This window comes from Pectinophora gossypiella, chromosome 1, assembly GCF_024362695.1.
Source record: "Pectinophora gossypiella chromosome 1, ilPecGoss1.1, whole genome shotgun sequence".
Taxonomy (NCBI): domain Eukaryota; kingdom Metazoa; phylum Arthropoda; class Insecta; order Lepidoptera; family Gelechiidae; genus Pectinophora; species Pectinophora gossypiella.
In genome coordinates, this window is record NC_065404.1 from 13,883,091 (window position 1) to 13,909,862 (window position 26,772).

The 26,772-nt window shown below is 37.4% G+C and overlaps 2 protein-coding genes across 2 annotated transcripts in view; both read left to right on the forward strand.

Moving 5' to 3' along the window:
* Window positions 1-18,950, forward strand: part of LOC126367452 (homeobox protein aristaless-like) — a 64,624-nt gene extending 45,674 nt beyond the window's left edge. Inside the window, exons 2-5 of the mRNA XM_050010964.1 lie at window positions 9,689-9,965; window positions 11,816-11,861; window positions 17,882-18,078; window positions 18,629-18,950. Of these exons, the coding sequence (XP_049866921.1) occupies window positions 9,689-9,965; window positions 11,816-11,861; window positions 17,882-18,078; window positions 18,629-18,950 (842 nt within the window). The remainder of the gene's footprint in view (window positions 1-9,688; window positions 9,966-11,815; window positions 11,862-17,881; window positions 18,079-18,628) is intronic.
* LOC126370606 (homeobox protein aristaless-like) overlaps window positions 1-20,410 on the forward strand; it is a 66,574-nt gene extending 46,164 nt beyond the window's left edge. The window contains exons 2-5 of the mRNA XM_050015570.1: window positions 9,689-9,965; window positions 11,816-11,861; window positions 17,882-18,078; window positions 18,629-20,410. Of these exons, the coding sequence (XP_049871527.1) occupies window positions 9,689-9,965; window positions 11,816-11,861; window positions 17,882-18,078; window positions 18,629-18,950 (842 nt within the window). The 3' untranslated portion in view covers window positions 18,951-20,410. The remainder of the gene's footprint in view (window positions 1-9,688; window positions 9,966-11,815; window positions 11,862-17,881; window positions 18,079-18,628) is intronic.
* Window positions 20,411-26,772: the final 6,362 nt, after the last annotated feature.

Sequence of the window (26,772 nt, forward strand, 5' to 3'; positions counted from 1 at the left end):
TAAATTATTATTTAATATTATTTGTGGCCAGTTGTACAAATTCACATTCCATGACGTCATGCAAATTATCTACGGAAATACATTAATATCGGTAATTGTATCATAAATCTGAATCACTGAGTTATTCGTAAAAATACAGACGTGAATAATATTGACAAATATGATAAGATACTTGGTACCTATTTCGCCGAAGACAATTAGCCGCCGCTGTTACAAAAGTTTGACACACTATTTTCCTTATACTGCTGCTGTGAGTATTGCGGGGCGGAACGCAAGAGGGAAACCACTGCCCTATTTTTCCCTAAGAAAGTAGCATGGAGAATGCTGCACCGACAAGAGCGTGGCTCTTAAATTGATGATGATGATGATTTTCCTTATATCATGTTATCAACTAACATGTTGTATAATAACATGGCATAACGCCCCCCGTGGCATAGTTGTACCTATTATTCCTTATTCTATCTCTTCTATCGTGTGGGTTGTGGAGTACCAACCTCATCAACCCTGGTGTCAGGGTCACTACTAAGCCGCCAAAGGCCCCTAACGGCTCACGTAACGACTACTTCCTTACATCAGTAATCGAAGTTCGGTTTTGCTAGTCATATTAGAGCCTATCATAACATCGACCTGGGATAGACATTTAGGAGTCGCCGTCGCCGGACACGGCTTGGATGAGGATGATGACATCAGTAAGTAGTAACTGGGACCAACGGCTTAACGTGCGTTCCGAAGCACAGATCATCTTACTTTCGGACAATCTGGTGATCAGCCAGTAATGTCCTAACCAAACTAGGGACCACAAAGTGATTTTTGTTATATGTCCCCACCGGGATTCGACCCCGGGGCCTCTGGATCGTGAGTCCAACATGTTAACATGTTGCATGATAACTTCTCCCGTGGCCTAGTAGTATTATTCCTTATTCTATGGTATAATGGTAAAAGCTTTGGTCTCTCGCTTGCAGGTCCCGGGTTCGATTCCCGATCAGGATGAGGAAAATCACTTCTTAATCATTGTCACTGTCATTTGTCATAATCCTTTGCCACTTGGCTAAGGCCCCAGATTGTAATCAATTTTAAACCTTCTACTAATAAGAATAAACGACTAATAAACTATATCCACCAATCGTACAAAATAATACCTATTATTTAAAGAATTTAGTTAATATTATTAGCTATTTACGCGTGAGATTTTTCTCATGATTATTCAACCAAATTACAAAGCACATCTACATAATAACTTTGTCAACATAACTAAATATTAAAATGGTCATCTTGTCATCACACAGTAGTTTGTCGAGGTTATCATTAAAATAATATTTCCTGTATTTATATATATTTACACTTCTTTATCGCCTGAAATCATCATTCGTGTTGTGATGAATATAATTTATTATAATTCATATTTTCCCACGAGACATCATAATCATAGCAAGTACATTAAAATCGATTTACTACTTTTTGCATTATTAATGAAATAATACCGTACACAAGTTTTCTCATTTGAATGAAGATTTATACATATGAAAGTATGAGAGAGTTTTTCTTTACTTTTTCTATTCATTAGTCATTTTGAATTATCTGTCTTTCTACGCAATATATGGTTGGGTCCCACGCTTTGAAACCATTTAGGGCAATAACAATCGTATAGTTGTTTCTATCATTCTCATTCTTACATAGAAACTTTTTTTAAAAGCTATCTGAACTATCTACACTATATACTTGGATTCAAACAAAAATAATTTATCTCAAGCACTTAGGCTTGTATTAATAAACAAATCTCAGCTTCGAGACTGCCCTCAAGATCATGTCAATGTGACAGTTCTTATATAAAAACAGGGACTTGAGCATGATCTTGAAGGCAGTCTCAGCTAAAGCAATAAGGCCGCATGTTGTGCTTTTCTGTATATGCTGTCCTTATCTCTGTATTCTGTGTCTATTGTGCTCAATAAAGTATTTTATCTATCTATCTAAAATTAGTTTATTAATATCACCCTTAAAGACCAATTTTATCAATGGAGATCTTGTCAATCTAAATCATAATCACAATTATCATCTAATCCACTTATAGACATGCTGATTGAATACCCATTGATTTAATAATGAACTAATTAAGCATACTTACAAAGCGGTCTGTTATCAATATTTATCACTGATAGTGTATTACTGCAGTATTAATCATAGTCCGTATCAAAGTCGTGACGCGAATAACAAACAAAACATTTAGTAGCTGTGAGAATGAATGGTAACATTGTTCTTGTAATACAAATACGATTTTAGGGCTCCGCGTTAAAGAAAGGAAACCCGATAAGCTATGTTTTAGTACGGTGAATGAAACCTATAATCGATAAAGACGCCTTATATTGAACCATGTAAGCGCCTATTTGAAAAACCACATTTGGATGTGATTTTTGGTAAGAAAACTTCGTTTTAAGTTTACGCGGTTATTATCATAATTAAAACACATAATAACGGGTTCTTACCGCGTTTAAAATAGTGAGTAGTGTAGTAGAGTATACAATATCGGGAGTCTCATATCCCTATTTTAAACCCGGTAAGAACCCGTTATTATGTGTTTTAATTAACAAAACTTCGTATTAGATAGGTAAGCTAGTCTCAAGCCACGTAAAAATGATGGTCTCAATTTTTACCCGAATTGTAATTGAGATTTTGATAAAGAATATTTTTATCCACGAAATGCTAAATGAAACAAAAACTTTAAATAGACAAAATTCTTAAAAATTTAGTATAAAATCAACATACAATAATTAACATACTAATATGAAATGACATAACATAATAACATTATATCACAGGTCACAATTTTACATACGGAACCCACCACCAAAAATCGTAAACAAAACTCTATGTTTACCAGTAATGAATATAATCCAATTTCGCGATACGATCAAGTTGGAAAGGAAGTTGCATTATCTTCAGTCAGTCATTATCGCCGGTTTGTAATTACTGATAGCTGCGCCCGCGCCGTGTTGGACCATTCATAGGCCGACCTCCGGGCCTGACTGGTGTGATTGTGTGCAATTTCTTTGATCTATGGGTGTGTGTGATAGTGAGTATATGTTTTGACTATATTTTACTATTACATATGTAAATAGCATGCTGAATGAAATAGGAAATACGTCACACGTGACGAATGTCATATACGAGTGGGCCTGTTCACACTAGCGATGTTTCAGCGATTTTACCCACGACATTGCGGCGTGGACGCGACGACATCGCCACGATATCGCTGTGTGCTCGCGGTGAGCGATTATTTTTAGTAGCAAACTACCCACATTTCGCTACCGTTCTGCAGTCTTTTATTTACTTATGCGTAAGTAACTCTTGTCGGTGTGTGACATTTTCATTCCTAAACAGCTAGGCAGCTTTGGGTGAACTTGGCGTCATAATTACTATTCAGCCGCCAAGCTCTTAAATGAAGAAATAGACTTCATGTTGTAGGTAAACAAACTGTTATTTACCTGTTCACCAACCCGCACTGCAGCAGCGTGGTGGAGTATGCTCCATACTCAGTAGTGGGATACTTATAGGCTGTTTATGTACTTATTTAATCTGTTGTTACAAAGTTCCTTAGGATAAGTGAGTGCGTACTGATAGGGAGTGGAATTCTCTGTCTTCTGTATTTCCGAATGCATATAACCCGGGTGCTTTCAAGGCCAGAGTGAACATACACCTTCTGGGCGAGCTCGCTCCATCTTAGGCCTCGTCAATGCCTTCGGGCAAGTCTGAGGCCAAACATACCCATCAATTGTAAAAAAGTGAGTATATAATAGATCTCAATTAAAGATTGAACGTTTGTTATGTAATTTAATTCAACCTTAAACATGTTACATTGTTGTTCTTAGGAATAAACATAACATAACATAACATAAACTCACGCCCGTAATCCCAAATGGGGTGGGCAGAGCCACAAGTAATCAAAGACAACTTGCAGCCACTGTTGATACGAAGTCCTAAGATGGATATGATGAACCTTATGGTGATAAGGGATCAGCCTATCGCCCATAACATTAGTCCATTAGTTCTTAGGAATAATGTTACTAATTATCACGTAATACCAAATTAATGTTCGTTATACATACATAAATTACTGTATACATAATATTATATGGTTCGTATTATGATGGTAGGTACTGTAAAGCATTTGAAGTCTTATCGTGTGAGTTATGAGACCAATGACCGACCTGATCCACCTGACCTGATTCTCAACCCTGGTGTCAGGGTTACTATTGACCCGCAACTTCCCCGTCATGACTCATGTAACGATTACATACAGGGGCCTCTGGCGGCTCGATAATAACCCTGATACCGGGGTTGGTATCCCACCTTACAACCCACACGATAAGAAGAAGAATTAAAAAAAATATAATAACAATGGTGTCACACCACGTTGGCTTCGGCCCCACCCCTGCCTTCCAAAAGTCCGGGACTTTATAGGCCCGAGATATGGAAACGGCGTTAATAAAAAATTGATAGATTTCAAGTAAGTAACAGTATTTATCTCCACCCCCGCTATATACCCAGAAAATAATTATTAATCTAGCATAGAATTAAAAAAATTAAAAAAAAATACATTTAATGTTATTTGTTTGTTTGTTTGTTGAAAGTCCCGGCCCGAGGAAACGACAGTATTAATAAATTGATATATTTCAAGAAACAACAATGTGTCTCCGCTCCAGTTTTATATCCAGAAAAAAAATATTGATTGTGTATTGAGCATATTGTAGATTGTATAGAGATGCATTGAACAATCTAGCATAGAATAAATAAAAAGATGTTATTTGTGACAAAATAATCAAAAATCTCTTTTTTTTTTTTCTTGTCTGTAACTTTGCATGTGTAGAGTGTAGCTTGTAAGTTGTCCATAAATAAATAAAATAAAATAATGTATAGTGAGGACACCCTTAAATTTAAAAAAAATAAAAAGCGTATTAAATCGTTTCATGCGAATTGACGGATCATGACATCAAAAGGGAAAATCCCACGTTACGTCTATTTTATCCAAGTGGTAATTAGAACCAATTAATTTATGACTTTTACTGTCGAAGCATGCTAGGGTTACGCTGATAATCTCTAACACATTCAATACACTAATTCAAATTGAAGAAACCTTCATACATAACCAGCCTATATACGTCCCGCTGCTGGGCACAGGCCTCCCCTCAATCAACCGGAAGGGATATGGAGCATACTCCACCACGCTGCTCCAATGCGGGTTGGTGGAGGTGTTTTTTACGGCTAATAGCCGGGACCAACGGCTTAACGTGCCCTCCGAAGCACGGAATCATCTTACTTTTCCGGACAATCAGGTGATTCAAGCCTGAAAACTCTTTACTAAACAAAGGACAGTCTCACAAAATGATTTTGACAATGTCTCCATCGGGAATCGAACCCGGAAGAAACCTTCAAACCTTGCCAAATATGTTGTAACATTTTCTTATAATATTGAACGCATTGCCGAATAAATGTATTTTTTCTTTCTTACGCATGCAATTAAATTAAATAGTCTCTAATTACTTGTGGCTCTGCCCACCCCATTAAGAATTACGGACTTGATTTCATGTGTGTAATAAAATAATTACACCCATTTCCAAAATCATTAGTCTTCCTCACACCCAAGGCAATCCAAGCTACATTGAATACGTTGCACCTCACATAATTCCTTTAATCATCAGTATAACAAGTTTCACGCGAGTTCAACTTATGTCTTATTTTCTCGAAACGTGCATAATGGCCGACCAATTAAGGGCATAACACCACAATCACGAGTAATCAGGATAATAGCATTAACTTATTAAACGACAATTGATTACAAGAAACTGAGGTTGGAATTACCATTGTAATAGTTACAAATCACGAGAGATTTTTTTATGCGTAATTGCAAGTTGAAAGCAAACATGCGCATAGATCGGGGATCAAATATATTTATTTATTTATTCAATCTTACAACTCTTCATATGGGATTAAGCTTGTCGATTACTTTGTAGATCAATGTTTCCCAATTCGGGTTCCGCGGAATTTAGGCGTCGCAAAGTCACCGCTTCCGAAATTATCTACTTATAAAAAGAAAGAGAGAAGAGAAAGGTTCCGCTAAATTATCTACTTACTTATTTTTAACAAATACAAAATAAGTAGATACTTTTGTACACACACAAGAAACATAAATTCACGCCTTTTCACCACTGGAGTAAGCTTTTATTTGTAAGTATTAGTAATGGGTTTCCATAGAATACTAAATATGTTGTGAAGATTCCGTTATCTCAAAAAAATATATGTTCTCTCTCTTTCTCTATGTCTTTTTTTTGCATCTTTATGTTAACTTCTGATATCTTACACACCATGGAAGACACCTTTTCTCCGTGTCTTCACTATTCTCCCCTATTTTTTTTCCTGGACCTATTTCTGCAGCGGAATCCTTGAGTCCGGGGGCATTCTCAGGAAAGTTCTCCTAAATACAGCCCCACAACCCATATTTTGTCCTGCTACGCTAAGTAACTAATTCTATCATATCCATTCTATAGTGGTACACACACAGTGTTAAGTACATAGAACATATCGTCACTGATAAGGCAAAATTACATAAGCGCCAAAATATCCTAAAATAGTAGTCTATCTTATGATATCTATTGCTAGACATAGAAATTGAAAAACTTGAAAAACTTACGTTGACGTCGTCTAAATTAGATAAATGGGTAAAAAGTTATGACAAAAAACTAATAAAATACTTTAAACGGCTTTTTCTTGAAATGGCATTTAGGCTTTTCAGTGACGATATGAAATAAGTATCTACATCACGGCAGTAGACAAGATTTAATGTTTTATTAACTTTCACTCACTAATCATTATCTTTATTCAAGCTACGATAAACTTGATTACAAGCCAATGCATATTATAGCATATTGTCATAAAAAAATCTATTTGTAAGCCTATAGTTATTAAGTACGCCATGTAAACAAGACTAAACAAAGGTTGCTAAGCACAGACCTAGGTACAAAAACATACATTAGAATGTGCTAATTCAATCAAACTGTTATTTACTATTCATCGCGTCGCCTTCGACACGCTACTACTTCCCTCGACACCAGCCATTAATGTTTAGCGAGCAAATTGATTCCATTAAATTGATTCTACCAATTATAGCCGCACCAATTAATTCAATTAAATTGGATATTATGCGTACTTTGTAACGTCCACGTGTTGAAGTTTCTCACGACGATCTCGATGAAGGACTGCGGATGTTGGCAATCTGTTATTTAATTTAGTAGAGCGGTAGTGCAGGTGAAAATGTTTTCGGCTGGCGTTCCTCAAGAGGTGCGGATTTGCTAAAATTAATGTGAGGTTTATGATTGAAGAACTTGCTGCAGTCTGTCCAAAACACTATATTTTAAAGCTATCTCAAATGGCATTCACTACTTACCCGGACAAGTGGAGAGTTTTAAGGCTGGAGTGTCTTATAAAAGTTAGATGTCGTCAAATGTGAAACAATAGGGTTTTGACGGTCTTTTTACCGACTTTTTTCCGTTTTTTTTTTCTTTTCATCGGGCTACCTACCTACTCACGTGAACATGCTAAAGATTTATCTGAAATCCGTTTTTCAATGTCTCATCTAACCCCAGAAATATTAATAGTTAAAGTCAGTGGTGGGAGAATGCTTCGTCCTGTTTGAGCATTTGAAGGTAGCTGATTGTAGCTTGTATGGCACTAGGAATATGTGACGTCACTCGTTCTTATTGCCATTTCTTTCTAAATGCTTGGATCAGATAGCTATTTCTTTCTAACTGCTTGATTTCGGATAGCTATAACTATTACATTTTTCAACGAATTTCGTCTCTGTTTTCATATTCGCCTATCAATTTATGACTATTTTGGAACTATAATGAAAAATGTACAGTTTCTTATAAGTAGGTAGGTAGGTACGGTCACGAGCATTAATATGTATACACTTTGGTACCATGTCACATTAACTTTTTTGACAAATTGAACTGTAAGTCTCACTAAATGTCAAATATGTTAGTGCGACAGAGTCCTAAAGTGGGTACATTATATTGCTCATGACTGTACGTGTCCTACACTATTGTTGAAAAACGAAATGTCCACCTTTGCGCCTACAGAGTATGGTTTCCCACGAAGCGGCAATGTCAATGATGAACTAAGGATGTGGATAATCCATTTTGAATCGAGATCTTAAAAGATACGGCTGTAAAGACGTCATTTGTACCCGTAGTTACTTTAGCGCTAACTACTAATTTATGTAAACTGCTGTTAAATGCAAGCGCTATTTTTCCGATGTCATAGACTGTCATAAGCCAGTTAGGTAGTAAATTGACACTTCATACCTTAATAGAAGCGATCCCGATCAAGTTCTTCTCAGAATCTTATTTCTTATAATGAAAAAGTAATTGGATGAAGCAATCAACTTAAGGTCCGTGCCCACTGCGTATACACAGTGGACCTGTGTCCATCTCGGCACAGGCAAAAAAATATTCTTTGTATGAATTTCTTTGGCGCAACGTCCTCTAGACCATTCAGAAATCCGAATCATTTAGTCAACGTAATTATCATGGATAAACTTGTTGAAGGTCAATGTAACATTTTTGAATTTACGTCATTTCGCAAGGTGTTATGGCTGAGGAGAAGAAATAACAAGAAACTTCAACAGCAACACATATTTTAAGTCAATGAGGGTATACATTACAAGTTATTTAATAAATAGAGGAACACATTTAATACCATTCAATACAAGTTCCGTCACCGACCAACACCAGGGGCCTGTTTAATAAAACTTACAATTGTAAATTACAACGACAATTAGGTGTTCATTACGTAGCTAATATGAAACTGCAAGATATTTGTGATCACAAACTCCGCAATGTACATCAAATTGTCATTGTAATTTACAATTGTAAGTTTTATTAAACAGGCCCCTGAGCGTGCCATGCGCGGACCGGGCAGAATTCCCGGTACATACGGGGATAGAACGGGGTTGCTCCGTTGCTGTGGGCATAGTAGCGTCCGGCACGTGCCGGTCCGTGCCTGCCGCGGTCCTAGGACAGTCCTAGTATGATACGGTGTAGTGGGCACAGGCCTTAAAGAACAAAAATAGTTGTGACGAACTGTATGGTGACAGATTATCAAACGTGAACCATCGTTGTTCCACAAATTGGGACCATTCCGTAAGTAAAGCTGGCTGGACAATGATACACCTTTCTTAATAAACTACGCCTAATGATCCGTGCTTCGAAAGGCACGTTAAGCCGTTGGTCCCGGTTACTACTTACTGATGTAAGTAAGTAGTCGTTACATGAGCCATGTCAGGGGCCTTTGGCGGCTCAATAGTAACCCTGACACCAGGGTTGATGGGGTTGGTCCACCTCACAACCCACACGATAGAAGAATAGATAAACTGCGCCTATAAACAAATTCAGCGTTATTACAAAAACGAACACCATAGATAAACTACAAAGATAGAAGTCGACGGATTTTAATGGAACTAACTGACGAGTCATAATAATTCTATGCAGAATCTGCGACAGTAGCGCCGCGGTCGCGGAACTTCTTTCGTGGCATGTCGTATATTTTAAACCCAGTTTATCTTTAGTCTTCGTTTTCTTATAATACTAAGTAAGTCTACACTACAATACTTTACCATAACTCCTCTCTTTCTTTCCAGAATACTATCCCCAAGATCAGTACCATCAGAAGTACAACCCCACCATGGGGGTATCGGAGGCGCCCAAAGACGATTCCCCCCGGACGACCCCGGAACTAGGTCGGTCCGACCAATCACCCCCTGACCGACCCCCGCCGGGATCAGCTGATAGCGACGATGCTGATGATTTCGCTCCTAAACGCAAGCAAAGGAGGTACCGGACGACTTTTACCAGTTTTCAACTTGAAGAGCTGGAGAAAGCTTTCTCGAGGACCCATTACCCTGATGTGTTTACTAGGTAAGATGTAGGGTGTGTTGATGCTTCTCTTATATTATGTTTTGTTACTTGCTATAAACTGTCTGATAGAACATTCATACGTACCTAAAGTCAGTACATAGCCAATGAGGGACTCTCCAGGCTACGTTCCCCAAAAACAATTATAGATGGCGTTGTACAGCTTTAACGTGATAATTACCTATTTTCTCATTACTCGGGTACTAAATTATTCAATTTTTTCTATGCTTCTAATTGCTTCTATGCTGTTCTGGGAACAAATAAAAAACATAGAACACGTTCACCTGCTTGTCTTCCCGGGTATGTCGTAAAAACCGACAGAGGGATTGTGTCCTCTAACATGATGGACTAATGTTATGGGCGATAGGCTGATCCCTTATCACCATAAGGTTCATCATATCCAGCTTACGACATCGTATCAACAGTGGCTGCAAGTTGTCTTTGATTACTTGTGGCTCTGCCCACCCCATTAGGGATAACGGGCGTGAGTTTATGTATGTATGTATGTAAAATTATTCAAAAATAAAATGTAATGGCAAAACCAAATATAAAAATAATTCGTGCTTGATATTTGGACCATTTTATGTATAGAATTACGTTGCTACTTATATTGCTTCTCTTTATTTTGGTCAAAATAATGGGTGGAAGATGTATTTGTGCCTGGGTGTAATAAAAAGGGTCATCATTCAAATCAAATCAGATCAAATCAGAATCATTTATTCAACGTAATTATCATGGATAAACTTGTTGAAGGTCAATGTAACATTTTTGAATTTACGTTACTACGTACGTAATTTACGTACATTTATACAAAAATAAAGATAAAAGTTGCATATTATGTCTGTTATTCATGAAATTAGAAGGATAATGAAGAAATATATGTACAGCGCCATCTATATTGTGTTTGAGGAACATAGCCCTGGCCTAACCCGCGTTGCTCGAAGTATACTAACCGTGAAAGTTTTCTTATCAACACTGATAAAACTGCACCAAATATCTTCAAGCGATAAACTTATTTTTCATTTATTTAACAAGAATTTTAATTTAATTATCAAACTATATTTACTTCTTATCGCAATTATAACCTATAATGCTATTAAAGTGATAGCATTTGCGCTTTCATAATTATAATCCCTAATACCAAGTGTTTCAACCATTTGATTTATTAGTAATTATTTCATATATTTTTCTTATAGATATAAATTGCTTCAGAGTATATTATAAAGGATATTTGATTTGATAAATAAACTATCTGTTAACCGCGACTTCGGTCGTGTGAAACACGTTACTATTAAAACTAATAAACTTTCACACAAACTTCTCCATCCCTTTTACCCCCTTATAAATGGGTTGAATTTCGCAGACTTTAGTCTTCTATCGTGTGGGTTGTGAGGTGGATTACCAACCTGATCAACCCTGGTGTCAGGGTTGCTATCGAGCCGCCAAAGGCCCCTGACAAGGCTCATGTAACGACTACGTACTTACATCAGTAAGTAGTAACCGGGACCAACGGCTTAACGTGCCTTCCGAAGCACGGATCGTCTTACTGTCGGACAATCAGGTGATCAGCCTGTAATTTCCTAACCAAACTAGGGATCACAAAGTGATTTTCATGATATGTCCCCACCGGGATTCGTACCCAGGACCTCCGGATCGTGAGCATAACGCTCAACCACTGGACCATGAACGCACTCTTAGTAAGCACCTATGTCTTAAAAAGAATCCTCATGCAAGACTCGAGTTGTGCAGCACTTGTAGTTTATGACATTTCGTGACGAGTGAGTCAGACAGTCACCTTTCGCTTTTATGCTATAAGTAGATATTAAAACATACTTATCGTATTTTTTTTGCAGGGAAGAATTGGCAATGAAGATAGGATTAACAGAAGCCAGAATACAGGTAAGAAAATAATTATTTTAAAAATAACCATTACCCAACCTAACCTTCCTGTAAATATGATACTGGCCCCGATTCCTGTAGACACAAGGTCCTTTTTTTTCAAATGAAATGTAGATATTATGATGACTTTAGCGATAAGGTGAGACCGTGAAAGACCTCAAGTTGTCGTTTATCATTTGCAAAACGGAAAAGAAGTAATACTGGTTTTTGTCGTGCCGAGGATTTTCTTGCAACTTCTTTTCCCCGGCTATACAGGTTGTGAGAAGCTGCAATAGTTTTAGGCGGATGAGACGTTCGTTATGTAAAAATTGACGATTCAAAGTGTAACTATGTTACCAACTGAATAAAGATATTTTTGAATTTGAATTTGAATACTAATTTAGGTACATCATAAAGTCACGTCACAAAAAACCTATCTTCAAAAAGACAGAGTTGAGTTCAAAGGTAACCAAAATTATATCTTTTAGAGCGTGTGACTGTTTCGCTCGGCGCGTAAGTACAACTATAAATCTAGATATAATTATCGCCGCGTCTTAAAACCATAATTTTATTCAATGTCCTAGGCCAGAGACTTTCAAGTTCCGATTCCCATGTCGGGCCATGTCCCTGCCATGACAACCTTTAATCAAGGCACACCGAATCGAATGAGACATTGGAACAACTCCAACAATCACTATAATAAACCGCTCGGCGCAGAGTCACGACGAAAATCCGCATTTGGAGGTGGCATGTTAAACTATATTTTAGATTTATTTGCTGGCGAAACTACATGTTTTTATATTTTTTTTAACATTTATTTTATTTTATTAATTAAAAATAATATAATAACATTATTTTTTATAAAATAAATAATATTTAGGTTTGCGTTTGAACACAATCTCACCTGACGGTAAGTGAAGATGTGGCCTACGTTCGATCAGGTAACCTAGTAAAAGCTTATTCACTTTAGTTTCGAAGAAGAATGACTAGACAGTGAGAAAGCAGTGGGACGATATATTATGTTATCGGACCAGCAGTGCGTACGATCAAGAGTACTAATATCTCTTTGAAACCATGTCACACTGACTTTTTTGACAAATTGAATCGTAAGTCTCATTAAATGTCAAATATGGTAGTGCGACAGGGTTCTAAAGTGGGTACATGATATTGCTCATGAATGTACACCAGGGCAATGATTTACACAAGCATAGTAAAACTGCCCGGACCCTCGCTCCCCTATCAGCTTCTCCAGACATGCCGAGAACACGAGTTTCGTCGTTTGGCACAGCAAGGCTCTGGTGCACATGTGATAACCAGGCACGGTCCATACCTACCATCGGTAAATGTGTCGCTTGCACCACCCAGGGGTCACGTTCAGGGTCTCGAGGGTAAACCTACGGACGTGAGCAACTCCAACCCCTGACATAAACTGAAATTGACTGTAGAGAGAACCTATCTACTGCCTATTGAAACCGTACCCACTAGTTATCTACGTTTGTTCTTCCATGTCTCACTCTAATGCTATTGTGACGTGGCCAGCATGTATCACGCAAAATACCGTAGAAAAAAACGTTAATTTCAACTGTACATAATCTCGACAAACCATCTTCTTCTCCCTTCTTGGTAGACATTTACTAGACCAACAAGTTACATCGTCACATATAAAACTATAAAAATATGCCTCCTCCTATAAAAGCTGTCATTTCGCAGCTCTATATAAAGCCCGCAATCTTTTAATAACACGAATGCAACCTGCATTCACTGGCCGCAGCAACGCTTTATTTTGTGCACGACCGATCCGAATACAAATTAGCGAAACAACACGTCATTGGGAATATTAAAATACTAGCTGTTTCCTGTGACTTCGCCTACAACCAAAAAACATTCTACAGGATGCATTTTCCATTCATAAATATTCTCCTAGGTCTACCCCTTCCTCTCTTCCCTTCATTTTTTCTTTCTATGATGTTTGTTATAAATGAATCGTGTCGTATCAGGTGGCCAATCATATTTCCTCTCCGGTTCTCTATAGTCTTCAATATGGTTCTCTTTTCTTCAACTCTTTCCAGCACAAAATAAATATATATGTTGTGTTAATAAATAAGAAAAGTTTTCTATACTTATTACTTAATACATCACTCCTCAAAACGTAAATGACCGTGTTACTCCTAATTACATACATACATAAATATAAAGTAGCAAATCTCTATATTCCGAAGCTTAATATATTAAATGGCCGCTTCTCCCGGCGATGGGGTATTTATCATCTCCTTGTTTATTAAATGGGAGCCATCAGTGATTTCCGTGTATCATTACCACCACTCCCGGGGCGGCTAAAACTGCGCTTCTTGCTAGAAACATTGTTGCTTTTTTATGAGACTTTCTTTAGGTCTTTACCTCGGATTATATTTACTACTTGACCTGAATTGAGAATTTCAGACTTTATATTTAAGTACAGCGTCTGGTTTTAAGGTTATTATTAAGCCGTGAAAGATACCCGACAAACGACTTCAGATGATATCAATAATAAATATGCAACAAATCAATTATGAAAAAAGATCTGACTATTATATAAAGGTCACTTTCTTTGAAGACAATTCTATTTTGACCTTTACCTGGAAATGACTCTTTTTGGTTCCATAATATGTGCTTACTCCGGTGGGGAATAGGCGTGAGTTTATGTATGTATGTATGTAATTCTTTCTAATTAAAACTCGTAATAAAGTGGTACCTATCTTTAGCAACATTTTAGCCTCCTATACCTGCAGATAGCTGCGAGCTCTATACAGAGTTGGTCATTAACTTAATGCCCCGCTCTGTTAAGCTATTAGCCGCGGCACCTGGGCCACGGGGGTTTTTGTGGCCCTTCTTGAGGCCCCCGTGGCCCCACATTCCGCCGCCGTGTTTGACTCCAATTACACCATTTATAAATTCACCAGACCATATGAAGTCATATTTTAAAACAATCCTTAAAACTTCAAGTAAACCTTATCGAGGAAATTATAAAGTCGGTGTTTCACAGGCGCACGCGCAACTTTCGAGAACGCAAGTTTCTTGCCCGCACAGCATCCGCTAAAACCACGTCTACATTTACAGAAACACGCTTAATTTTTTCCCGAACAGTATTTATCATAAGTGAATTAATTTAAATTGCCATAAAAATGAAAGTTTACATAATGGCTTCGGTTTCGGGAAGTTTTTCCCTTTATAAATATTTAGCGATTGCAAATATCGAATGCTTGCACAGATATTATTTAACGATAAATCAACTGGTAATGTTTGATATTCTATGTTTTTGTTAAAATATTCTTTAGCAGTCTTGGAATTCGTGTCTCTTTTTTATTTTTCCGTTATAATGTTACATTTAGAGTCATGTTTAACGGCCATTTAATTCACTATCAATCAATAACCGATCGTTTGAACGACAGGGCATAATTACTACTGAGCCGGGTACTAAACAATTCATCCATCATTTTTTACCAGTGTATATTCAGCGATATATTTTGCCCGAAGGCGTGAATGTTTTTTTCTCTACATTACGTAGATATGACCTTTAATAATGACTCTATACAACAATGGGCAGCCTTTTTTTTCTGAGAAAGCGAAATTGCGTTAAAATTATGATCGCTAATATAAGTAACCTTTGCGTAAGACATCGTCATTTCACCTTTTCATCAGTCTTTATGAAAATACGATGGCAATAGTATTAAAATCGATATTACCTGTTGAAATTTGAAAGTGTCTTGTTGGGTTGGCTATAATATAACAATGGTTGTAGGAATTACTCGTATCAGTTAGGTAATGGTGACCTATCACTATACAGGTCATCATATTAATCGTAAAACACAAATCATCTTGCTAAAAGTGGCTGAATTATATTTAGGTTATATTTTGAGGCTCTGTTTCACTTGGCAAGACTTTTTTTGAATAAATATCCGTACAATTTATCGCGTTAACACGCTCTTTTGGGTCTGTTTTGGATAGTGGTGTAAATTAGCTATAAGAACTTGTAATAATAATAATAAATAAATAAATAGAGACCTTAAACTGTCAAGTAATTTTTGCTAAACGTTTTGTTTTCCTTTTGTTTATTTTTTAGTAGCCAATTATGACAACAGTAAAAGTGATAATATACAGGGTGGCCCAGAAGTTCAGGTTCAAAATGAAAAATTAGAAAGAGGGGCTCATTAGCTACCAGAAACACCCCCATATATGTTCAGCAATTATTTACGGTTTAGGAGATATGACCCATTTTGTACCTTTTTCTAGATTTTCTACCTTACTTCAGAAATAATCATTTTGTCGCTATCCCTTTCTTAATAATTATTTTATTTTACTTCACAACTATGCCTAAGTCTGTGTACCGCTCAATCAAAGATAAATCAAAGTGAAATCAAAGATAAAAAAAAGTTATCGGAAGTCAAAGTGAGAATTCGACCAAAATTGTTACAGTTGTTAAAACTTCGCCGAAGAATAATAAACACATGAGATTGTCATAGACACTGAAAGTATTTCTAAAAACTGCTCCATTTAATAGGCTTTTAGAAACATTAATAAAAAGTACCCTTAATACGGGCAAAAAACTAAGTAATTAGCCCTCAAAGATTGCAAGACAGACAGATTTGAAGGAAAATTTGACATTCTCATACAATGTAGCTGCTACTTTCTAACGTTGTTAAAGGTGCTCAAAGACACATTTTCAATTAAAAGTAAATAAAAATCACGCTTATAATCGCTAACAGGGTAGACATACCAACAATCCGAAGACAAAACTTGCAGTCACTTTTGGTATTCGTATTTTAATGAAGGTACATAGATTTCAAGGAAAAAGTTATCCCCAAACACTGTTGGTGATTCATACTATTGGATACTAAAATAAAATCTGTCTTTTAGCACCTTTAACAACATTAGAAAGAAGCAGCTACATTGTATGAGAATGTCAAATTTTCCTTCAAATCTGTCTGTCTTGCAATCTTTGAGGGCTAATTACTTAGTTTTTTGCCCGTATTAAGGGTACTTTTTATTAATGTTTCTAAAAGCCTATTAAATGGAGCAGTTTTTAGAAATACTTTCAGTGTCCATGACAATCTCATGTGTTTATTATTCTTCGGCGAAGTTTTAACAACTGTAACAATTTTGGTCGAATTCTCACTTTGACTTCCGATAACTTTTTTTTTATCTTTGATTTCACTTTGATTTATCTTTGATTGAGCGGTACACAGACAGGCATAGTTGTGAAGTAAAATAAAATAATTATTAAGAAAGGGATAGCGACAAAATGATTATTTCTGAAGTAAGGTAGAAAATCTAGAAAAAGGTACAAAATGGGTCATATCTCCTAAACCGTAAATAATTGCTGAACATACATGGGGGTGTTTCTGGTAGCTAATGAGCCCCTCTTTCTAATTTTTCATTTTGAACCTGAACTTCTGGGCCACCCTGTATATGGGATTGACATGCACATTTTTATCAACTTGACTGGGGCCTGATAATTATAAATTACTCCTGTGCTTAATTCCGCGTGATAAGCAGAGCCACAAGTTTGGCATTATAGTCCTAACATACAAGAACTGGTCGAGTTGAGCTGGTTGAAAAGAGAAGGTTCCCCCGTACCCTATCCTACCCTTTAGGTTTCTCTGTAAAAATCGAACTAATCTCTCTCTCTCTCTCTCTCTCTATCTCTCTCTGTTCACGAAATCTTCAGGCTAGGTGAGAGGACCCTGAGAAAACGGGATAACGGTAGGAAGATGATGATAAATAATACAAATAAATTTAAGAGCCACGCTCTTGTCGGTGTAGCATTCTCCATGCTACTTTTTAGGGAAAATTAGGGCAGTGGGTTCCCTCTTGCCATCCGCCCCGTAGTACTCTGTCTTGCGAGTGGGATGGCGCCCAGAGTAGTCTATTTCAAAGCCGTACTAGGACTCCTATCCTCCGCCTCTGAATAGTACTGACAGTTACTGCTGCCCTCTGTCAGGTTCAAGGTTACAGTCCCTGTGATTCGCCTCAACAACAAGATTTTAACCGTCCATTTTTTCCAGGTGTGGTTCCAAAATCGGCGAGCGAAATGGCGAAAGCAGGAGAAAGTGGGGCCACAAGCACATCCCTACAACCCGTACTTAGGGGCCGCGCCGGGGGGGCCCCCTCCGTCTGTCGTGGCTTCCATGCCGAACCCCTTCTCACAACTTGGGTTCGGGTTCCGTAAACCTTTTGACACAAACGCTTTGGCATCGTTTAGGTGAGGATTATTTTATTTACTTATTAAAATGCTTACTGAGTAAAGCGGTGTCTTATGCTAAGTGAGCCCCTTTTATAAAGGACATCACATTGATGACCAGTTCATACACTCAATTACAATTTGCCTTAATGTTTACTGTCTATTAATTTGTACTCTCTTATATAAGTTGTTCTTGTTGCGTGTTTTGATTGTAAGTTATGTGTTATTCCGTGTTTTGTTTTATATTTATTACTGTGGTGTCCCTATATAATAAACGTTTCTTTCTTTCTTATGAGTGAAATGATTAGCTCATGTCTAATCCATCTAGCTAATCTTATTGTTGGAGCCCCTACTTTTCCAACAATAACTGTATTTTTCTTGGCAGGGAAACTACCACAGTATTTTTTTGGTATTAGTTTCCAAATTGGAACAATCAAATTTATACCCAGCTAACAATCACCTGGTGGAAAAGATCGACAAAATAAAAAGTTCATCTGAAGATCCCTTCAACGCTTAAAACGTGCTCCTATTTCACAGACGCACTTGTTCACCTTCTATTTCTGGTCAACAGATACGCCGGAGGCCCAGTCCTGGGCGCGCAATACCTGGGCGCACCATTACCACGGCCACCACTCTTCAGCGCTCCCCTTTATACCTCCAGCCCGCCCTTCCATTCTCTCCTTGCCGGCTTAGCAGCTCCCCCCAGACAATCCCCCGATCCCCCTGTCTCTCCCCCAATATCCCCCGGCAGCGAATCCCCGCCAACATCATCCTCAGCTCCAGAAGTAGAAAGAAGAAGCTCCAGCATCGCAGCTCTTCGAATGGCCGCAAGAGAACACGAGCTGAGACTAGAAATACTCCGGCAAAGACACCATACCGACCTGATTAGTTGAGCTTTGCTTATGGAAAGGAGACTAGAGAATTTTCTAGAATGTTCCTTCAGGTGAATGGGAATTCTGGGGTAATGGGTTGTGGACGGACGTGTTATTGGAGAGATTAGTGGTAGACAGCCTGCGTCATACGATAATGTCATGAAGAATCGTCGCGAAAATGAAGTAATACCGCGTGACCAACATGCTCACGTCAAACTCACGTATCTGTCGTCACTTCACGTCTTGTGAACAGTCATGCACGGTATCTGTTTTGGAACGCGCTAATGAAATGTTCTAAATTCTATGGCATATAAAAAGTTGCGAATGTATTACAATATCCCTTTCCACAAGGCGTTGTAAAATTAAACCAATATTATATTTAAACCAGTATGATGAATGGCTTACCTGACAATTTAAACGTGTAGATGTCATGAAAAGAAAATGACTACCCCTATCAATTAACTTTTTATAAGGGTAACAATGATCGCGTTCAGAAATAACACGGCTGTTTTTGCCTCCCTTATGGCGGTAACACATTCGTTCGTAGCGGCGTCGCAACGCAAAAGTTACACCGTATTACGTGCATTTTCATTTAGTAACTAGATTGACAGCGCCGCAACGCACGGGTGTGTTCCGACCTTATATATCGTGCGACACGAGTTGCCTTGTAAGATAACTAAATATAGAAAAATAATTAGAATATTTTATTTTATATTACATGTAAGATACAAATAGTGACTACATTCCGTCCAGTTATAGGCCTTATTGTTATTTATTGTAGTTTTAAGATGTACTTAATTATTACTTTGCTGAAATTATTTCACCAAAATAGTGCCTTGCCTTTCGGAAATCATTAATAGTTTAATGTTCAAACTGACAATAAGTAAAAATATGGAGGCGCACTATATAAGACGCGTAATTTTCCGAATTATTTTTACAAAAGTAGATGATTTAAAAATGCAAACAAATTGTATCATTTCACATATTTAAATTTTAAGTTGAGATAAACAATTAGTAGAGACATGTCACACCGAAAGCTACTTACTACTTAATAATTGTTAAACGAGTAAAATTAATTACTTGAACAAGCTTAAAATACACAATAAAATCATTTATTAGTTATGATTCAACTTGTTATAACATTATTATATTTAATCAATCACATAAAATCATATTTTAACATGTTTGCGGTGTGAAATTGGCATTAGGTATATAATGTAGATTCGTCAAATATATTTATATATTATTGTATATTACCTGTTTCTTAGTTATGGTGTGACCCTAATAAAATTAAATTGTTAAATATGATACGAAATAACGGAAATATGAATTTGTAATTTATTGTAGTGACCAAAGAAAGAATGTGAAGGATGACATTCCAACGAAAGGTAATTGTAGCACGACTAAGCTTGTATATTTTGTTATTCCAAATCGAATCCATTGAGTATCTCTTACGAAATAAAAAGAATACTGAACTATTAGTGGGCATTTTTATTCAGTTCACTTTGCATACCTACCTTATATTGATGTTGCTAGGTAATCAGGTTTTTTTTGACGTGACTTATTGTAGATTTGCCGTAGATGGAATTAACTACTTGACCGGACAAAGATAATCACGCGGTCACGCCACTAACGTTACCCAAAAATCGTAAAGTAAACCAAACAAAAACCAAAGACTGCCTGGAAGAGATTGCTACTTACCAACAAGGCCGTCTATTTCACTCTTTGTTTGTAATATTGTATTTCCAGGGTTCCTATTGAGCCGCCAAATGCACCTGATATGGCTCATGTAACGACTACTTACATGTAGTAACTGGGATCAGCGGCTACACGTGCCTTCCGAAGCACGCATCATCTTACTTTCGGACAATCAGGTGACCCTGACACCAGGGTTGATGAGGTTGGTACTCCACCTCACAACCTACACGATAGAAGATATTGTATTTCCCGCATGTGCAATAAAGCATTTGTTATGTTATTTAAATTATATTTCTACGAACGCTCAGAATTTCCAGCGGTATCGAAGCCACAAGACATCAAAAGTCAAGCTTCAATAATTTTAGACCTGGAGGACTTCATACAAAAACCTTCCTAGATGATCGACGTGAAATACTACGGTTTTTCGGTTAGTCCTAGCTAAGTGCAACATAACCTAACATCACAGACTGTATCCCCCAAGGGGTAAACAGAGCTGTATAGAATACACCCATAGACTACATACTCTACAGTTACGATTCTTCGTGACTGTATAGACCTGTAAAGTATCTCTATACTATACAGATTTATACACCTCTGTGTATAGTATATAGTAGTTATACAGCTTAGACTATTTATATTTTATTATAGAGGAGGTGTAAAGGGGAGCGCTGAACAGTGGTGGCCGTGGTAATGGTGCGCCCAGGTATTGCGCGCCCAGGACTTGTGTGTTCGGATCTTGTGTGGAATATGGGGTGTAGTTGATGGTGCGAGATCGAGGGATCTACAAGTGCAAACACCAATTAGTTCCTTGTCACTATTTATTTATATATTTTGTAAAATTGTTACACATTCGCGGGAGGCGTCGGCGATTCATGTCGCCATAATATTGCCATATAAAAATATTCTTAATTATAAATATTTTTCTACTTGTGTCGCCAACAACAATTAGAATCATCATCAATTATATAATATCAAAAACATCTCCACCAAATTGGAAGCGCCAGAAACTAGCTACCACCTCTATCTTCAAACAATAACTATTAACATAACATCATTTGCATCTTGTACAAAAAATAAATTGATTATGTTAAGCTGAGCGCAATAAATTTACATACACGGACAGACAATTAAGTTTCAATAACAACAGGCAGCTAAACGAAAACGTTAAACGATTCGAGTCATTAAAGAAACTAAAGAGAAGTAATCCAATTTTGGCTTTCAACGGCGGGGTCCATCCATCATGCGTTATTACGTGTCAGACAACCACCGCACCAGTAACCCTCGCTCATCATCCATCACTAGACAATACGCCACTCATTAATTACATAATCTTATATAATTAAATTGTAATTCAATAATCCGTTCAATTATAAGCAAAAATCGATAATCAGCATCGTGAGAATCCTCCAAGCGCGGGGGTCCCGACGAGCTATTAATCTAAAATTCAATTAAAAAATAATGATTATTTGGTTGATGATTTAGCAGCGATTGATTAAAAAAAGAAAGCCGTCGCCCACGACTGGGCACGATCTTCTAATGTGATTTACTTGTAGATATCAATAGTAATTTGTTTAATCAAAAATAATATGCATAATATTTGAGATTGGATATGGATAAGTAGTGGATGAATTACGATCGTAGATTCGTCGCTTCTGTTTGGAAGTACTGTTATATAAAGCGCTGCGCAGACGTTGGATTTTGATAGACTGGACAACATCGTATCAAGATCAGGGACCTTATTTGTGAAAATATATACATATAAATACCTATTTCCCGGAGCACATCTGAATTTGTCATTTGCAACATGAGACAGGTATATATTTTCGCACGCGAGTTGAAGGCGAGTGATTAAAAAATAAAGCCCCCTGAGTGAAGTAAAGATGGGTAAGTAGTTGAGATTACCTCAGAACAAAGTTACACAAATAAAAGGAAAGAAAGAAAAAAAAAAGAAAGAAAGTATTTTTTATTAGAGGACGCCACAGTGACAATACAAAAACAGTAGGAAAAAAACTTACACAAAATCACAATTATTAAGGAGACGTGCCCTGCCGCTGTAAGATGAAAGCGGCTTTCGTGTTTTGAAAGGGTTGAATTTTCAATACACTCCTTTCGTAGTTCTGAAGCTTTGTTCAAGACACCTTTTTGATGTGTCATTAATAAAATAAAATAAAAAAAAATAATCTTAAATATCAAAGTTACGAAGCCTCAAAAGTTTACAACTATCAAGTAGTACTTATATGTAGTTCTACTTACATTTTCATCATCATAACTTAAAACCACTATACCAAGATCACCATCACAAATTTAAGATCCACGCTCTTATCGGTGTAGCATTCTCCATTCTTGTCTATCAAAGGCCAATTCCTTTACTTCTTTATAAGACACGACGTTCACCTTCTCTTTAATCTGTTCCATGTGAGCTCTTCTTGGTCTTCCCCTTCCTCTCTTTCCTTGTAGCTTTTATCGTTTTATTAAGTGTCCAATCATCTTGACTCTTCTACCAAGATACTCAACTAAAATCCAACAGAACTTTGCTTTCTGTCTAAACCATAGGTACTACTAGGCATTAGGTTCTACAGTTCTGTCAGTGAGCACAAATAAACAACTCAGATGAACATTTGTTCGTAAATCAGATTTGTACTAATGAAAAATAAATACCGGCGTGGTTAATTTAATTGTAATGGAATTTTTATCCTCCCGACCTCATCTACTGGACCCGCCTACCGACAGCCTCTCATTATGACATGGAACAAGTTACAGGAGGAAGCGGGAGCGAGTAACTTTCACTAGCGTGCCAACATGCTGCGATAATATATCACCTTAATTGATATAGACATGGGTAAGAGCATTTCATCATCCCCCTAGCATTATCCCATTTTTCCCAAGGTCCGCTTACCTAACCTGAAGATTTGACTGTTCCGGTATCAACTATAACTGACATAAGTATTTTATCAAGGATTCTAAACTTAGACAGTGTTATCATCGGCAGGAAGCAAACGATATTAATGGTGATAGATATTTGGAACAGCTTCATTTTGGAGAGACAGGTATTTATTTGTCCAGCAGTGATACCAATTATTGAGCTGATAAAGAAATAAGTAAGTAACAACATAGAGAAAAATCAATTAATAATTGACATATACAGACGAATAAAATAAACACAATAGGCGGCCTTATTGCTAAACAGCAACAGCAAAAAATTAGGTAACACGAACCTGACCCATGTCTTTCTCCTGTAACTTACACCACCCACTAGCTCACTGGATAGGGCGGAACATCGCCAAATCTAATTACGAGTCAACAAAAAAGCTCTAGCGAAATCAACATTTTTGTATGTTTTATAAAGCCCTTCTAGAACCCCGTGTGAATCCGCGTCGCTTTTTGTACCCGATTTCGGGAATCGAAACCGAGATATTTTTATAACCGAGAAGAGGTTTTCGTTCGAACTCACTTACTGGAATTTGTTGAAAACGTCTGTTTTTGGGTGCCGGTAGAGTCGGCAGCTTAAATACTGGTGTGGTCATCATCAATCCATATACGTCCGCTACTGGATATAGGTCTTTATCCAGGCGTGCTACTGAACAAGTTACAAGTGCAAAATAAAGCACTTTTTCACTTTGCCACAAGAGAAAATTCTTCTCTATCATGGCGCCAATATGTTTGTAACTCTTGACGATACTTGTGACCTTTCCGAAGTAACACACTAGAGGTAGGTACTATGACAATTACCACAGTGACAGTGATGTGTTTGACATGTCACCTTATGTCCTGATGATTGTCATAATTGGTTGCAACTAACTTGGCCACCCAGGTGCGTTTGTCACGTAATTCGCTAGTGTCAATCCCATATATTTTCACTCGTTTGCTTAATTTATACATCTTGGCTCTCTAGAGGAAACGATGATACTCAAGGAACATGATAAATAATCTGTCAGCGATAAGTTAGTAAATAAAGCAAAGCTTACGAGGCAGACTGTACACTGTACCACTAACGAATTTGTGGGCTTAAGACCACACAACAAGACAATAAATTCCACAAGAACGTGGTGCCAATTGAGAAGAAGGAAAGCCTTAAAAAATGTTTACACTTCCTGTAGAAAACGAGAATTACGCGTGTACCTACTCGTACAGAATAATAACATATTATCGATTCAATTTGGTCATCCAGATTGGTATATATGTCGTGGCCAGATCTTAGAATTGATCATTTCATGATATGCTCGATGATATTTCATGAAATAGAATATCATTCGTTGGCCACATCATGATGTAGTTTGGCCAGATCAATAAACACAAAACATTTAACGATATGAGCAACTAAATGCATGATTACTTCATGATATGGCCAAACTTTGGCAATCATATCGTAAAATTAGTAACGTTATCCACCGGTAGCGGCGCTGGTGTCGATTATATTTAAAACTTGATTGATATTATAAGCGATGAATCGCTGTATTAATTGTACAATTTTCCATATCGATTAGGTACATAATTTTGAACCAAAGAAATTAATCGACTATTCGCATTTTTATTACACCACATAGATAACATGGATACCGCCTATATTTACGATATGGCCAAACGTTGATTGAAATATCATTAAACGTTGACCTTTCAACGATATGGTCAACTTAAGTTGGCTATTTCATGAAATATGACCATTTCATGAAATGGTCGAACACATCATGAAATGATCAATTCTAAAATCTAGCAACGACATATACAAGCATAAATTCTGTCATATGGATATAAGATTCAATAGATTTGCTTTTTTTTGTAATGGCGATTACTCCACCGGCAAGAGCGCAGCTCTTAAATAATGAGAGAGAGAGAGAGAGATTTGTTTTTTACAATTATACTTAATAAAGTAGATCTATCGTAGAACAAAAATAGCAGATGGTATATGCACTTTATCATACTTTTTACCATCGCCCTATAACCGATCCAAGATTAATACTCAGCTACCAGGGCAGCATAACATAACAAGGGAAGACATATCGTTGGGGTAGTTCAAAAGTCGTGACTCTCGCAGCGATTAATAAAGGAATTGATTAGCGGAGGCGTGGTCGCACTAACGAGGTAGGCTTGTTTGTTTAATTACTACGGAGTACACCTTCCGAGCGGTTCTGTTAGCCTGGTACTCGGAAGGGCATTGCTTCTGGTTTTCGAAAGCTTACGTTGCAATAACAGTTCCGTTTTTGGAAATATGCTTATGTACTTAGTCAAGGAAACGAGTGAAAACCTCAAACATAAAAACACTGACTACATAATAATATCATACCCGCAATCCCAAATGGGGTGGGCAGTCAGTTCTGATACGAAGTCCATATGATGAGTACGAAGTCCATAGTATTAGGTTTAAGACAGTTCCTCTGTTGTTTTACGACATGTCCGGGAAGATAAACAGCTGAAAATTCTTTATTTTATATTCGCTCTCAGTCTAGCATAGTAACCTATACAAGCAGCATCTATTTAAAAAATAAAACCCCAGAACATCCGTCCTGAAGCCTAACCACAGAGCCTAACCTCCAGTAACAAAGCTAAACTGGATCAAATCACCGTGTTACGCGCGCCGGCGTATAATAGCGCGCACCATCCATCACGCCGCGAGCAATGAGCGTCAAGAAGCGCCACTATGATTTATATGCGCCCGCGCACCCGCGCCGCCGCCGCGCGGACGGCATCTGATCAATAAATCGATCATGTGGGAAGGGACTATTAGCTGTGGTACTATTGTTGTTTCATGTAATTATTTGATGCCTGTATAAGTATACAACCATCTGGGTGGACATTGGACAACTACAGCTCGCCATAGGAGTTCCAGCTACACTTGTTGTTAACGTCATAAGAGATATGATAAACCTTATAGTGACAGGTTATCAACCTCAGACATCAAGGGGTTAAAAAGGCCACAACGAAGCAATTCATCTAAAAAAGCAATATTGCAATTTGACATTCGCGCGCGTAGAAGTCAAATAGCAACATTGCTTTTTTCGATTAATTGCTTCGATCTGGCCTTTTTAACCCCCCAGGATTTGACAGAGGTAACAATAGGCTCCTTAATAACTTAGTCAAGTGAGACACACGAAATTTTGTATGCAAGTAGGTACTGCGGTATGATGTCATCAACAAACGTGCGTCGTAT